The following is a 15,675-nucleotide window of genomic DNA, read 5'->3' on the forward strand; positions in this document are numbered from 1 at the left end:
ATTATTCTTGAAGTGGGAGCTCAACTGAAATGTTGACATGCAGTTGAAATGTTGACATGTATAGAGTCACAATCCTCCCTTCTTTCCACTTCACTAAAAAATACGTTAAATGAAACAGGTTGGACTTTGAAGCTAAATAGATTGGATTCTGATTCTGATTATATATCACCCATTTTCAAGATGCAAATGCAAGCTGTAAACCTGCCTTCATGCTTCCTGGTGCTTTCTGGGTATAGGCTAATTCTGTGCCCACAGGTATAGACACTGCACAACAGCAGCTTTATTAATCATGATCCTTACAGGTTGCTACTCATGACGTGGTTGATGGAATATCTCTTGACACAGCTTGATTTAGCAAAGCGATAACCCCAATAGTTTGTTACAATTCTCAAGGCGGTAACAGGCAAGAATAAGGGAAAAAACAGAATAAAAGCCCATCCCCATTTCCTTCCTCCACTGCCAGTCACCCATCACCATTCCTTTTCTCCCCTGCCACTCCCATTGTAACTAAGGAAACATGAGCTGGGAGGCAAATGAAGGCGCAAGAGATAGAGGTGGAAAATGGTACGACTCTCTGAGGAGGAAGCTTGCATCAGGGTGGATTTGATTAAGGCTGATATGAGCTGGTATTATCACGCACACAGCTGTATTTGCCCAGTGTATCATCTGCATCCCGCACTTATAAACAAGCCAATTCCCAGGCCCACAGGCTCAGCTGCTCCCTGCTGCATAATGCATTTGTTTAGCAAAGTAAAGATCTAACAGAAATCTATGGACTCTGTCACTGGGAAATCCATTATTGCAAGTGTACTATTTCAAAATGGAAGTTAGTCATTTAGGAATTGATGTCTATTTATATTGCACGTCTGCTTCCACATCTGTCTTTTGGCTCATTCCATGGGCAGAGGGATTCTCATCACTTTGAGCATGCTCAGCATTTAGTATACTGTTGTTTACTGCTTTTGCTAATTATGACATTGGATAATTGGCAGTAGGGAAAAAATAGATTCAGGCACTGGGGCAGAATCAAACTAATCCTTTGAGCTTGATGGTTCTGTGGCAGATCATTGTGTTTTCAAGGGTAGCTAGCACCTTGTTGCATTTTATACAGTGGCTTCTGTTATTAATACCAAGTTCATCACATCATACATCATTTTGGTGCTTCATTGAAGTTGCCAAGAGTTTCTCTTTTGATTAAGATCGAAATGACACTGCAGCTATTGTTCGGTTTTCTCTGCCCTCAGAGGCAAAATGTTGGTTTTTTAGAATTGTTTTCGCCTACAGAACACTGTGGGTTTACAGTAAGAGCTACCCAAAAGACTGTCTGTAGGTTTATAGGCCCTCCAATTCTTTGATTCTTTGGGAACCTGGGAACCAGTAATCAAGTGCCATTAGGAGCACTGAGGGAGATAAATGGCTAAAACCTGCATCTCTGGGGGCATTTATATTCCCCACTCTCACCAGCAATTCATGCAATACCTCCTCAAGTAGGTCAATTTTTGCACCCCTTTTGCGATACAACCAATAAGCAAGAGATAGCAATGGATAGAGAGAGAGAGAGAGAGAGAGAGAGAGAGAGAGAGAGAGAGAGAGATTGATTAAGACAAGTTCAGGGTATCTCAGTTGTTTTGCTTTTCTAAGTTGGGATAAATGTATAGCTTGTTCTCCAGACTCCTTCCCACACTAAAATGGACGATCAGGTTGTATAAGCTTTTTGTGAAAAGAGAATTGCTTAGTTTGATTTGCTTACACTGACAACACAGACTGTAAACTCCTGCTTCATGTCTCTTACCCAGCTTTACTTTTATTTGGAGAAATGCATTGTCTTTAGCTTTCATATGCAGTGTTCTTCTGGCAGTGGGACAGGTGAAGTATAGAGTTTAGGTATAGATTCTCTGGGACCTAAAATAAGAGAGCAGTAACAATACTAGTGGAAGATTAGGATTTAGTGGTAGTCCCATTTGGGAACTTTTCATGAATTAAGAAGAGCTGGAACAAAGTTGCACATATTTTATTTCCTCGTGAATGAATATGACTTGGAGATCGGGTTTCATTTGATTTTCAACTAGATATTCCTTGAGTACTCCATTCTTGGAGCACAATCTCAGTTTGCCTAGTGCAAGGGGCATCTGTTAATAATTAAAGAACAGCTTGTTGCCCTTAAAGGGTATGATGAACTCAGGCTAATGCCTGCCGTGTCTCTCCCCTTTTTAGGCAGCTTTGGCACTGGTGCAGGAAAGACTAACATCTTTTCCTCAAACATTGAATTTTACTTTCCTTACAACTATTTTTTGTTGTTGTTTTTTTGCAAGCATATTGCTGAAAACTTGCTGTGCCCAACAGCCACATTATTCACTGCAGGTAAAAAGTATAGCACTGCCACGATATTTGCTTAAGGCACATTCTTGCCCAGGAACAGTACTTGCTGACAGCTGTTTGGAGCAGTCCCAAAATGGGATGGAATGTACCCAGAAACCAGCAAGTCAAACAAAACGAGGCACTCAGCTTCCTCTCCACATGCTACTGGAGGTTCTTGCGATTCCACATGCACGTTGGTATGTAGATATAAATAAATTAATCGATTCCTGGTGAGAGCCCAGGCCACAATTCCCTCCCTTGTCTAATGGCTTCTTACCAATTATCAGCAATTATATCCATTCAAATGTTTTTCCATTTACCGCCGAAAAGGCTTCATATGTATTATTTTTTTAATCTGTGTGTAGGAACAACCATATTATTATAGGGTTAATTGCTTTTGGCTAAAAGCACAGATTTAAATGCACATGCTTGGATACAGCACTTTCAGTGCTTTTCCACTGTTGCTTCTCCATTCATGTATTTCTACTGAGCAAGGAGCGTATTGTACTTTTTATCATCATGGCAATTGTTTGCATCCAAGTGCCTTTTTCTCTAGTACCAAAGCTTTGTGGGCCCCACTTTTTTAGGCAAAAGTTATCTTAAAAAAATGGATCAAATAACTGAGCCAATGGGATTGTTTTTCTTGAGAAGTTGCACTTGCCCACGCATCCTCTGTCTTGTCTTTTAGATAATGCAAGCCTTTTGTTGTGATTTGGCAAAACAATGACAAGAAAAGTAAGACTCCATTTGCTGGCATTTACTGTTCTTTATTTTTTACCAGAATTTTACCAGAATATCTTGACCTAATAAAAAAAACCTATAAGGCATGCCATTGTTTTAATCCTTTTAAATATAATGTTATGTTTTTGTACAGTATGCACTTTGCAGTTCTTGTGTTCCAAATAAAACAACACAGGAAATGGGAATAGCTTGAAAGAAAATGCTGCTATTGACATTGTGCACTGCTTGCTTTAGCATTTGTTAAGATTTAGCAATTTCTCCAGAAGCTGGAGCTTTACTTCACAGACATGTTCATGACAATATCTCCTATCCAGCCTTCTTTTCAAGTGCTTCCAGGAACTTTACTACAAGCGTACACATACCAGTCACTGTCGATAAACTATCTATGGTGGGAGCCACTTAATACACAACCTGTCAGAACATCTCTGCACCTCACTCTTTATCACCTCAGAGTTTGTTTGCTCAACCCTTCTCAAGCCAGCTTGTTGGAGAATGACAGGGCCCAGCCAACCCTTTCTGGTTTCCACTCAACTTTAGACACTTCCTTCTACCTGTACGTTCACCACATTCATGTGTGCTGGTGGTGTATATATTTGCATTTATCAGCTATTTAGGTGGGAGAGTGTGCTCAAAATGAAAGCAAAAATATTGCTTCTATAAGTTGTCATGTCATACCCACATACTTGTTAGGAGCAGCAAAGATAAAAACAAGCTTGATTCCCAGTAACACACAGTATAAAAATAGCTCTGTTTCTGTGTAATATACTTCTAGTTCTTTTTTTATATTTTCTTCCTCTCTTGAGCAATTCAAGCACTCTCGTTTCCTTCAGGTGAAAACCCATATAGTCTGTGATCACTGGTATAGTTCCTCTGCTATACGTCTACGTCAAAAAAAACAACTGATCACAAGTCATTTAGTATTGATAGGTTCAGTGATTTTGAAATTGAAAGTCATGTATTGTGCACTCAGCTTGACGACAGAGAATACAACAAAGCAGAGCATTTAAAATTTAAAGGTCTTAGACGAAAGGACTCAATCATTGCCTGGCTGTGTTGTGTTTAAACTTACAACCTTCCAAACAGTAGCCCAAAATCTTAAACTCTGAGCCACCACTTCCCACCCGACTAGTATTCACTACCCCAGCGGTTGTGCATTGCCCCGCATTCCCTCCCACTGACAATTTTCTATGACAGCTGTGTGGCAGAAACAGCTGGGCTTGGTCATGAGTGAGACGAGGCATGTGCAAACATCGCCACATGTCATAGCTTAATTGTACAGCGCCTGAAAGATCCCCGGCTCCTCGAGTGATTGTTGCTTTATCAAAGCCCAATAGGGGTGTGCTGGCAGATATAAGGGCATCTGTTTAGTGTCACCAGCACATCCACATGCAGCCTGCTGATTTGTATTCCAGAGGTAGAACGTCTGCATTCTGCAGATCAGCAACAGCCATTTTTGGCAGCACCAGACACTCAGACAGGATTGTTTTTCATGAAGGCAACGGTTAATCGTATGTGGCTGTGGCTTCAATCATAAGTCCCTGTGTAGTAATGATATGGATGACTGAAAATGTTCATAGAGAGAATCTTCAACCCCTCAGGGCTTTTGATATATTGCTCCCACTAATGTCTTATGTTCTGCATTCCAGAGCCTTTGGTCAACGTCTTCACTCAGAGCTCTCTTTCACACAAATTTGGCCAAATACTTTGGAGACTACTTTTTGAAAGTTTATTTAAAAAAGAACATAAAGACATTTTAGTTGTATGCTTACTCATGCTTTGGACTAATAAAAGCAAGATGTGAATGACAAGGTCACGTGGTAGAAGCTACCAGGTGTGTAAGAATGCTGGTGCCTCGTGGTGAATCTGAAGATATCCTATATGGATGTGTGCTTCCAACTTTGTGGCAACAGTTTGGGGAAGGTATACAAACGTTTGCCAATATAATTTGAATATATCCATCATATTCCTATTTCATAATACACTGCGATTTATTTGTGTCTTTTTGGTGAAATCTGATTGCTGTAGATTATCTTTTTTCATGCTATATCAATGCTATAACTTTAATTGAGTATCATTTTTTTTTTATAGTTTATTTAAAAAAGAACATAAAGACATTTTTAGTTGTATGCTTACTCATGTTCAGGTGATTAGTTTTCCTGGAGCCATGTCCCTGTCCCCTGTGAACTTTTGCATCTGACTTAAAATGACAGAACCTTTAACCCTGACCAAACCAACTCCTTTTCATGAACACAGCATCACAGATAGACCTGCAAACATTCTCTTTATTATTTATCTTTTAAAAGTACTTCCAGACATGCATCCTATACACTGACTGTTAAATTCATAAATTGTTTTAAATGAGGTATGCTGTAAAACACAGCTAAAATGTAACCCTCTTTCATGAAATCTATACCTGTAGAAATCTGTTTCATCTATTCTATATGACATCTTGCTTTGTCATATATTTTCTGACTCTCTCTCTCTTCCTGTCTCCTTGCCTCTAGCCTTTCCACAAACACCACTATACTAATAATGCACAGTGCCTTTTAATGGCTATCCCTGACTATGGTGAATGCTAGTCAGTTAACCCGTTTACAGCCCTGATTAAATCAAATCATTTCACTAAGCGAAAGTAACAGGATGGACAATAAGAGCACAGGATATGCTTGTAAAATATGCTGCAGCCTCAGCTGCTTCTCCGAGACTCTTTTATGTCAGTATTTTAATTGTGATTATTTCATCAATATTAATATAAGTTAATGCATTTATTTATTGAAATGTAAAAACTACAATAAGTCGTGCAAAAAATATAGGTTTAGCCTGAGTATTTTTTCAGAGTATTGCTTTAGAGGCTCACAGAGGTTTTTCATTTTGAATGAATTTTCTTGGAAATAAATTTACTCTTTCAAAAAATACTTTTTTCAAGTAAAATTGATTCATTTTTTAATCATGATGGGTAGTCTGGAACCCTATTCTGTATTCAAAAAAGATATGATAAATATTCAATAATCATCTGCTCTCAGGTAGCATCTTTAATCAGTGATTCTTGCTACTAGCTTCCTAGTAATTGCTCATATAGGTCATTCAGGAATAACCACAAAAAATCTAAAATACTGAAACCAAGCAAAAATTCTTAAAAAAAAACAAAAAAACAAACAAACAAAACAAAAAATTTTTTTTGTGTTTGCATGCCGGCTTCTTTGCTGGTGAATCTGCAATGGGCCTGAGCGAAAACAGTGGCCTGCAGCAAGAACCACCATTTTTTCTATAATCATAGTGCAGAGGGAACACAGATCCAGCAGATCAGAGCTCCTAACGCAATTGAATTAAAGGCTTTGCACCTGTTTCTTTGCATAATGCAAGTCAAAGACAACTATTAAAACAATTACTCATAATGACATCACCCTCGATTTACACTGGGGGCAGCAGCTAATGCCACACAACCAGCTGTTGGACAAAGTGGCCAGTGCACTCAGCCTTCATGCTCACGGAGTGCTCATCATAACAACACCATTATCACCGCAGCTTAACAGCTTTTATGCCAGACCAGAGCTGACCGCCTGAGCTACCCAGATATCAACCCCCTGTGAACTTTCCCACTGCTAATTGCATTTCATTTGGAATTTTAGGGTATGACATGACCCATAAGTACTCTAAAATAGAAAAAAAACAAAAAAAAACAAAAGCATGCAGACATCAGCCAGCAGTGGCACGATCTGATCGCTGAGAGAACAGCTTTTAGACAGCCGGGGTGCTCATTTGTACTCGGTGCATCACAAAAGGGGTATTTTTAGGCTAATCGTTGGCCATTTTAAAACCCAAAAATTAAGGCTCCTGTGTGGAATGTAATCAGTTGAGTGACACATTGGTGCTTTGGACTAATAAAAGCAAGATGTGAATGACAAGGTCAGGTGGTAGAAGCTACCAGGTGTGTAAGAATGCTTGTGCCTCATGGTGAATCTGAAGATATCCTATATGGATGTGTGCTTCCAACTTTGTGGCAACAGTTTGGGGAAGGTATATAAACCTTTGCCAATATAATTTAAATATATTCATCATATTCTTATTTCTTAATACACTGCGATTTATTTGTGTCTTTTTGGTGAAATCTGATTGCTGTAGATCATCTTTTTTCATGCTATATCAATGCTATAACTTGAATTCAGTATCAGTTTTCCTGACATTGCATTGGTCAAACAAATGTTTTATTAACAGTGAAGAGACATTTCCTTTGGACAGAACTGTAGTTTTTTGTTTTTATATGAAAAGAAAATGTCTGATGCAACTTTGTTTGTATGTATAGTTGTTAAATGTAATACAACTGTTCTTGCTGTGTTGATCTACTGGCCACCCAAACTAAACCTACTGTTCTTCTCTGAACTAACTGAACTGTTGTCAGTCTTGAGTTTTTTAAGTTAAAATTCAGTTTTATGTTTGTAGATTAACATGACATTAAAATGTAGGGATAGTGACAGATATCAGTCCTTGCTGTTCATCCAACAACACTCTAGGCTCCTCCACTTACCTTTTCCTTGTCTGGTGCTATTTAATTAAGCATAGATCCAATTATTCTCAGTGTGTTTAAGGCTTAATTCATGTGTCCAGGAGCAATCCTCCACTGCAGTGTTACTCCACCACTAATCTGCCCTCAAACCACGACTTTAGCTCATTCCTTTGCCACAAAAACACATGCTGCTGAGTATCTTTCTAACAGTTTCAGTTTCTGAGTAAAATGGAGTGAAAGCAAGTATCTCTGCCATTCAGTAGACTGATTTACAAATAGACTGGGAAATAATGAGAGTGACAGGAGCATCTTTGATGAAGAAGAGATATAGGATAGGAGCACTGTTGTCATTCTAAACTGCGATTGTGGTTGCAGCTCTTTCCCTGAAGGGATAATAATCACTAGGTAAAGTTTGGCCATAAAGCCTAAACCAGCACAAATTTTTCTCAATTCATGAAGCCTGTGATGAAATATTTATCTGACAGAAACAAATGTGCCCTGGTAGGTGGTTTCTAAGACAATTTTTAGTGAAGAGACTTTGGCTTGGTCTCTTTAACAGCTTCATCACTAGTGACCAATGTCTTACTACACTACTCAGCCATTTTCATATGTTCTGCCCTGGCTGCCATGCCATGTAGGATAAAACACTGTGGCCTCTGATTGCCGTCTGAGCCACCCTGTGCCTTCAAGGCATCCACAAGGACTCTGAATGGCATATTACATGCTTCCATCAGGCCATGACTTTTGTCTTTGCCCAGGGGCAGTTGGGTCACAAAAATGAGAGGATTTTCTGCAGTCTCCTATTTGTTTTTCTCTATTTATTGCATTAGGTTGCAGCGTGAAGCTTTCTGATTATTAATATAAGATCATTGTTGGATTATTGTTGGTCTGTAGTACTTAGGGAAGTGTACTACTTATCTTGTTCCTTCAAATACATCTATAGATTGAGCACCACTTCCAATTTGCTCAGTGAGCTCTTGTTGATATGCAGCCTTTGTCTGTCCATAGACTTAGTTTGGTACTCCACTTTTAAGAGGCACTTCTGGCTTAGATGCCATCTGTAGACTCTAGGTGTTATTGTAGTGATGCAGTGTGAGATAGGTAATATCTGGTATGGAGGAACACCAGAGTTCAAGATGATCTTACTGAGACCTTTTCAAGATTATCCCCCTGTGCCCCATTATATTGGCACTGAAGACACTGGAGTCAAGAAAACAAAAGTGGCCATGCTCTGTTGGGGGAGGGATACCTGTCAATCATAGCAAGACTTGCCAATCATGGGTGTGATTGCAATTTCCTCTGACTGTGTTACACTGGTCAGGCGGCCGTCTGACTGCACATGACTGAAAGCGTGTGTTTGTCTTCATCATCCCTGTTTGTAGCTGTTGTATGATAGAAGAGATTTTTTGCTGGTGGGTGGAAATTAGGGAGAATATCTAGAGGTAGCATATAAGTAATACTATTATATATATATATATATATATATATATATATATATATATATATATATATATACACAGTATCGTATATATTATTTTGGAGTTTCTCATTCTTTCTCTTTGTTCCCACAGAGGACCTACTTCCCCCAGGCTTCCCCAACATTGACATGGGCCCCCAGCTGAAGGTTGTAGAACGCACCCGCACAGCTAACATGCTCTGCGCTGCAAGCGGTAACCCTGACCCTGAGATCACCTGGTTCAAAGACTTCCTGCCGATTGATCCCAGTACGAGCAATGGGCGGATCAAACAACTCAGATCAGGTAAGACAGTCACGTTCCACTTTCTGGCAGGGTTTCTCAAACATACGTACATTTGCACCGAGACATTTGTTGCATGATTCAAATTTAACTCTCTTTGCAACCTTTGCAAAGCTGATACCCAGAGGCTGTTAATGAACTGAAAAAGAGTTTGCAAGTTAGTGCAGATTTCATGGTAGAATCCAAGTAATTTCAGTTTCAGGATTATTCAGCTGTGTTGAGTGATTCAGGAACAGTCTGAGTATATATTTAGTAGTAAGAAGTTGTTTTTCATCATATTAAAGTTGTTGTTTTGAAGAGAAGTGAAAAGCACCTAATCATTACACATGACTCATTTTTTACATAGCTTAAAGCACAGTGTCTGTTCACCAACTTAACCGCATATGTTATTTATTATATTATAAGTTTTAAAAAGTTCTTCTTAAATCCTATGCTGCGTGCATTGTTTAGCAATGCATGTCCCATTGACTTGGTTTTAATGCAATACAATTGTAAAATGTGTTAAAATATGCTTATCTTTATTACACTATTTTAAAATAGCATGTAAACAACACTTATGGAAATAGGCAAACTAAATTCCTTTGTATTTTTACTACTTGGGTCAAAGTGACCTGAACATCATCTCTGTAATAAAAATACTAAAAAAATCTGAAGTGAAGTTTATCTTTCAACAAGGTACTGAACAATGTCTGTGTAATATTGTAAAATGCATGTATTTAAGTGTGTACAAGTTTGTACATAGATAAATACATGTATTATTTAAAGTAGAAATCAGTTTGACCCTTACATTAGCATGTGCAAGACCTTTAGTAGTATGTGAATGGTGAGTAATTTACGATTCAGTTATCTACAGTGTGTCCTCCCTGGAAGTATCACCTACATAAATAATCACCTCTGAGCACAATACTAGTGTGCAAACCCCTTTTCACTTCTTTCATTCAGGCCAGAATGTAGGCAGATGTGTCGGTCATTAGGTTATCAGCTTTTTTGTGTCTGCATATTGTTTTGATGCTACGTTTAATACAGGTGCCATCCTTTTATTTAATCAAAAAAATGGGTCAATAGTAAAGTTGGCTTTTTTATTTACTTGCAATTAAGCTGCTTTGAAAGACTTTTGCCAGAGGTAGTAGCACAGATTCCCCTGACAACTCTGTGAACCCCCCACCCATGTGTGTCCTGTCCTCACCTGTGTGTGGGTTTGTTTACAGGTCTGCTGTATTGCTGTGTTTTAAAAAGTCTTCGTTTATATGTTCTGTGTTGTTTGTTGTCTGTGATTATGATCTGAAATATTTACTTCTTCCTCACTTGGTTTCCAACAGCATAACCTAAGCTATTCAAGCCATTTGTATTTAAAGTGAAAGGCTGATACTGAATTTGGAAATTTTAATGACTTTTGTATAATCTACTTGAAAAACTGCTGAACTATATTAGTTATTTTTCCTAATATCATCAGCTGTCATTAAATTGTTAAAACGACCATTTTAAAAGCCATATGTTTTGAAAATGGCTCAAAACCATAATTGCTTTCTTGCTGCAATTATTACTTTAATAAGAACTGTTGTTTTAACTTTAGATTAATTTGCTTATATGCAATATGTACCAAAAACGCTATGCTAAACATAGCATTTTTGATAAATTTAAAAAGTATCAGACATTTCGGGTTTTTACACTATGAATATTAAGAAACAGAAATTTGAATATTGTCCACCAAGAGCAAGAAAGGCTTTCTCTACCCAAACCTTTTGGATTCAGGCTTTGTAATACCAACCCTAAATCTTCTATTCTATTTTTACGTTTTCTTTTCTATTCTTTGTCATTTTTCAGAAGCTTTTGGTAAGTGTCTTTTTGAGTCCACCAGCTGCCCACTGTCCCTGCAGCAGATGGCATTTTAAGTGCTTTTTGAAGTGCATGACCGTCCCTTTTCCTCCTCTGTCCCCTGTCCTCCACCTTTCTTTTTCATCTCTTGCCCCACTAACATAAGTGTCTGTTCTCGACAAAACATTTTTCATCATTTTATTCCTTTTTTTTATAAATATTGATAAAAGACCTGACCTGTATACACGTATATTGGTGTTTTTACTCACACAAACAGAATATTAAAAGTATATATACGATCACTGTTCTGCCAAAAGTTTCAATACTAACTAACTTGACTAAAAGTTAATTCATATATTTTTTCATTTAAACTTAAGTAAACACTTTTATTCTGATGAGGGTTGCAGTTAGTCAGAAGTTCCGGAACAAAAATTGATAAACGTGAAGATATACAAAAGTGTTCATTTTGATCCATAATCTCAGTTTGCAGTACAGTTTGGACCAACAGAGCGGTGGATTTAGGAGCGGTATCATATATTTAGAAACATATCATTTTCTGGCACCTTGGCATGAAGGTGTTATAATGAAAAGGAAAATTATTGTTATCACATTATAAAACAAAATGACAGAGCAAAAGATGAAGAAGAAATCTTTATAACATCCATTATGGCATAGTGGGTTTTTTTTGCATAGCTCAGCTCAGATCATGATACGGTGCCCCTGGAGCAGAGATGGTTTTAAGGGCTGCACTCAAGGGCCTAACAGTGGCAGCCTGGTAGTGCTGGGGTTTAAACCTCAACCATTGGACGTTGAAACCTTTTTCAAAAATGCTGCTTTTCTGTAGATGGGACACCAAAAATTGTAAGAGAAAATATGTATACATGTGGTCTCTGAAGACCAAGTGCCCACGTCAGCTTAAACAATTTTTAACCTGCTCTCATCCATCTACTGGAGCTCTGCAGCTCAAGGCCCTGTTCTCCTGGCCTTCACTGGTTGGATATTTTCCTCCTGCTAAAGCCAAGTATTATCTTAAGTCTCCATGCTCTGGCAGAAATAACGCCTTGGAGCTTAAGTCTAAATCTTAGGCCTGGGCTGGCTCCATATCATCCGCTTGGCTTTCAAGTGAAAAATTTTTTCTTTACCCGATTGTTTTTGTCCTAAGGAAATCAAAGCAGATCACAACTTCCAGAGTGCAACTAGGGGTTAGTTAGCCCTTGCTGTTTACTTTTTATGGCCCACCAACTCTACCAAGATGCAGTCTGTTGATCGGGTGCCGTCTCTCACAGCCTGAGGGATTTAAGATGATGAGAAAAAGGCCTGCAACGGCCCTCCCACCCTCCAGATATGATTTCCCACCAATCTCCTCGGCTTGGACTCTGCTTCTTTTAATCTCTGCTCCAAAACAGGCTGGGGCAAGAGAAAGATATTTTTCCTATAGTCTTTTTTAAGGATGGTTGTGTGTATGGTTTTTATAGATTTTTTCTATCTTAGAGGCAAGTCTGTCCAGGTCTCCCTAAGGCCTTCCACAGTAATCTATGGTGCGTGTTCTTTTGAACAGTCATCAGCTTCCTCCCATAAAACCCAGTAGCTCAAGAGACAATATGCTATTTTGCTGGCCTTTTTCACTGATCATTTAGAAAATCACTGATCATGAGAAAATCTGTTTTCAGGGTTGGCTGTCTGTTAGGATTATCCAAGCAGGTACCCTAGAAGTTTCAATGCATGGACATACCAGCTCATAAATATTCTAAGGGTAGTGTCTAAGTGCCATCATAAATGGTTCATAAATAAGGACTAACATACTGGGCTCAGGGTTAATGCCATAAGTAATGTCTTTATTCAGCGTGTGTACACAGGCTACTGTTGTGTTATTTACACGGCTGGAGCTTAAAGACCTGATATTCCCCCTATGCCGTTCCCATGGTTCCAAAGCTCAATTCTCAATTGCTTTGTCAGGTGTTGGGGATTAACAGGCACTACAAAAGAAGGGCTCATGCGCTTTATCTTTCGACAAAGCTTCTTATTTCAGATCCATACTATCTTTTGCTTGCTCACAACCAAAACGTAGGTTATAGGTCTACATGTCAGCACTGTCCACTGGACAACTGTATTGGGCCACAGTTAGAATGAGCATGCACAGAACAGAGGACTAGAGATTTGTCTCAGCAGAGGAGCTGGTAAGGTCACTGTGGCCTTGCTTGGGCGCGTACATGGCCTCGAGCCCTATCTGAGTCCCAGCCATGCAGATGGACAGATGCTACAGTCAGATTGTTGTTTCCTCCACCCTGTCCTGTGGGTTTTCTGAGCAAAGCTGCAATGGAAATGACAGCTCATTGCCCTCTAAAATTCCAGAGGGTACAGGATGTGGTTCTCTGAGATTCCTAAGGAAACTTAGCATGACGTATGCTTGCTTATTTGAAATATGATTTTATTTTGCTCTGAGGATAAAATGTGGCAATGCCCCTGGGTAATGCACATAACACTAATGGAGAAAGACTTCCTTTAACTTACTGTAAATACATAATTTTCCTTTTGTTTTTCTTGGCGAATAAACTAAACCCAAGGATGTTTTTTTCTGTTATACAAATAGTTTAGACTTCTTTGATGCATCATTTATCCCTTATCCTTTATTGTTTTGCATTTACGCTCTCATTTTTCACTCAACTTAACTACTGTAACTAAACTTACAGCCCTAACCTTAGTCTAACCTCAACCTAATCTCACCTAACTTGATCTAGTACTCCTCACCCTTAACCTTAACCTTAACTCTGACTCTAACCTAAACAATGCTTAACACTGCAGCCACTGAAAACCTTCAAGTCTAACAGATGTCTAACCTCAATCTTAACAATCTTCCTGATTCCTTTAAGCCAATGAATGAAAGTTTCAAGTGTAAATGTTTTGCCTGCTTTTCAATATTAGTGCTATAACCTTATCATATGTTGAGCTATATATATATATGTTGACCTTCCACTTCAGTATTTAACACTCAGAAAGAAAAACAGGGCACTCTGTTCTTATTCACTGCTCTTGAAAAGCAAGCGAGGTTTAAATACTGCATGAAAGACATTTTATCAGACCACTGCAAAAGAACACACTACTTTTCACTTGCAGGTCTATGCAATTTTTTATTTTTTTTTTTACAAGCAGCTCTTTCTGTTATTTTCTGACCTACACATGGCTGATATATAGCAACACTCAGATGTTATCTTACGTCTGAGGGAATTCCAGTATTATAACTTACTTTAGGTCTGAATGTGCAATTCTTTGAAACGCAATGGATTGTTAATGGAGTTATCTGAGAAGCAGGCAAAACATATTTTGTGGTACAGTAATGACTTCTTTGTGGCTGAGGTGTAAAGGAGCTTTATCTTATACAGCTAGCATGTCCTGACTTTTCTGTGTGACATATGTCTCTGGGTCATCAAGGAAGAGTGTGAGCAAACTTGATTTTATGATATCTCCACAAGCTGTTTTTCTTTTTATCGCCTCTTTGTTGTGCTTAAAATATTGTGCGTATAATGCTAACTAACACGAGTTGAACTGTATTAATGTACAAGTAAAACTTTTATTTTATAGAAAACAGAATATTAGATCTGTGATGTCACACATGATGAAGGTTGCTATTGTAACCTAGAGACAGTCACTCAGGAAAATCAGGTAGTGCATTGCTCTAAAAGAGATTTCGAATTAATGAATGGGGTTATAGTGGGAAATTCATTCTTTTAATATTATTTATTAAGACAAATACACTGTACTATATCCCACAGACATGAGACTAAAGGTCAGCTATATGTTTTAATTGGTGTTCAGATTAACATATAATCTGCAAAAATGTTTTTTACGGATATCATGGTTTTTTTATCTTCCTTTTTGGTAGGGATTTTTTTTAATGACAGACTACTGCACTGTCATTGATTAGGAGAAAGAAACTAACTAAAAAAAGAAAGCATAGCGACATTTGGTTCATCCAAAATCCACATTTTCTGAATCTAGTTTTGAATACACCTGAGCCAAGTAGTGCAAATTCTGCTGCCCTTATTTCCTTGGTTCAGGTGTGCAGAAAGCTTGAGTAGAACAAAGATCAGGACCAACAAGAGAGGTCTCTTAGGTATGGACTGCGAAAGTGTTGTTCCAGATTCAGTTCATTCTCCTCCTCAGCCTCTTCCACCACCACACACAACTTTCTCTTAGCTTGTAGTGTCAATCAAAAGTTTTTGAACCCCTGGAGTTTGTTAAGCTGTTCATAAGATATATTATAGTTTGGTCATTCTTAGTACCACATTTAGAGCCAAAATAACAGAAAGGAAATGAAACAAGGGCAAATCTAAAACAAATCTTTCGCAAAATATCTTAAATCTTTGTGTTTTACTTATTAGCTGTTAGTTTGCATGCTCTTCAGCGGAAGTATAAATTCAGAAAACCTACACCAGCTCCATTTCATCTGAGGCAAGCAGTCTAACCCCGGGAGAGTTATCACTTCTGACCTTGGTGTGTTCT

The 15,675-nt window shown here is 38.3% G+C and overlaps 1 protein-coding gene across 11 annotated transcripts in view; it reads left to right on the top strand.

The window, feature by feature from the left end:
* The window catches only part of ptprsa (protein tyrosine phosphatase receptor type Sa), a 218,031-nt gene that overhangs the window by 121,345 nt on the left and 81,011 nt on the right, over positions 1-15,675 (top strand). For all 11 annotated transcript variants that reach the window (XM_060882282.1, XM_060882275.1, XM_060882309.1 and 8 more), the window contains one exon: positions 9,175-9,363. In XM_060882282.1, coding sequence (XP_060738265.1) covers positions 9,175-9,363 — 189 coding nt within the window. The remainder of the gene's footprint in view (positions 1-9,174; positions 9,364-15,675) is intronic.

This window comes from Tachysurus vachellii, chromosome 1 (genome assembly GCF_030014155.1).
Source record: "Tachysurus vachellii isolate PV-2020 chromosome 1, HZAU_Pvac_v1, whole genome shotgun sequence".
In the NCBI taxonomy this organism is placed as follows: Eukaryota; Metazoa; Chordata; class Actinopteri; order Siluriformes; family Bagridae; genus Tachysurus; species Tachysurus vachellii.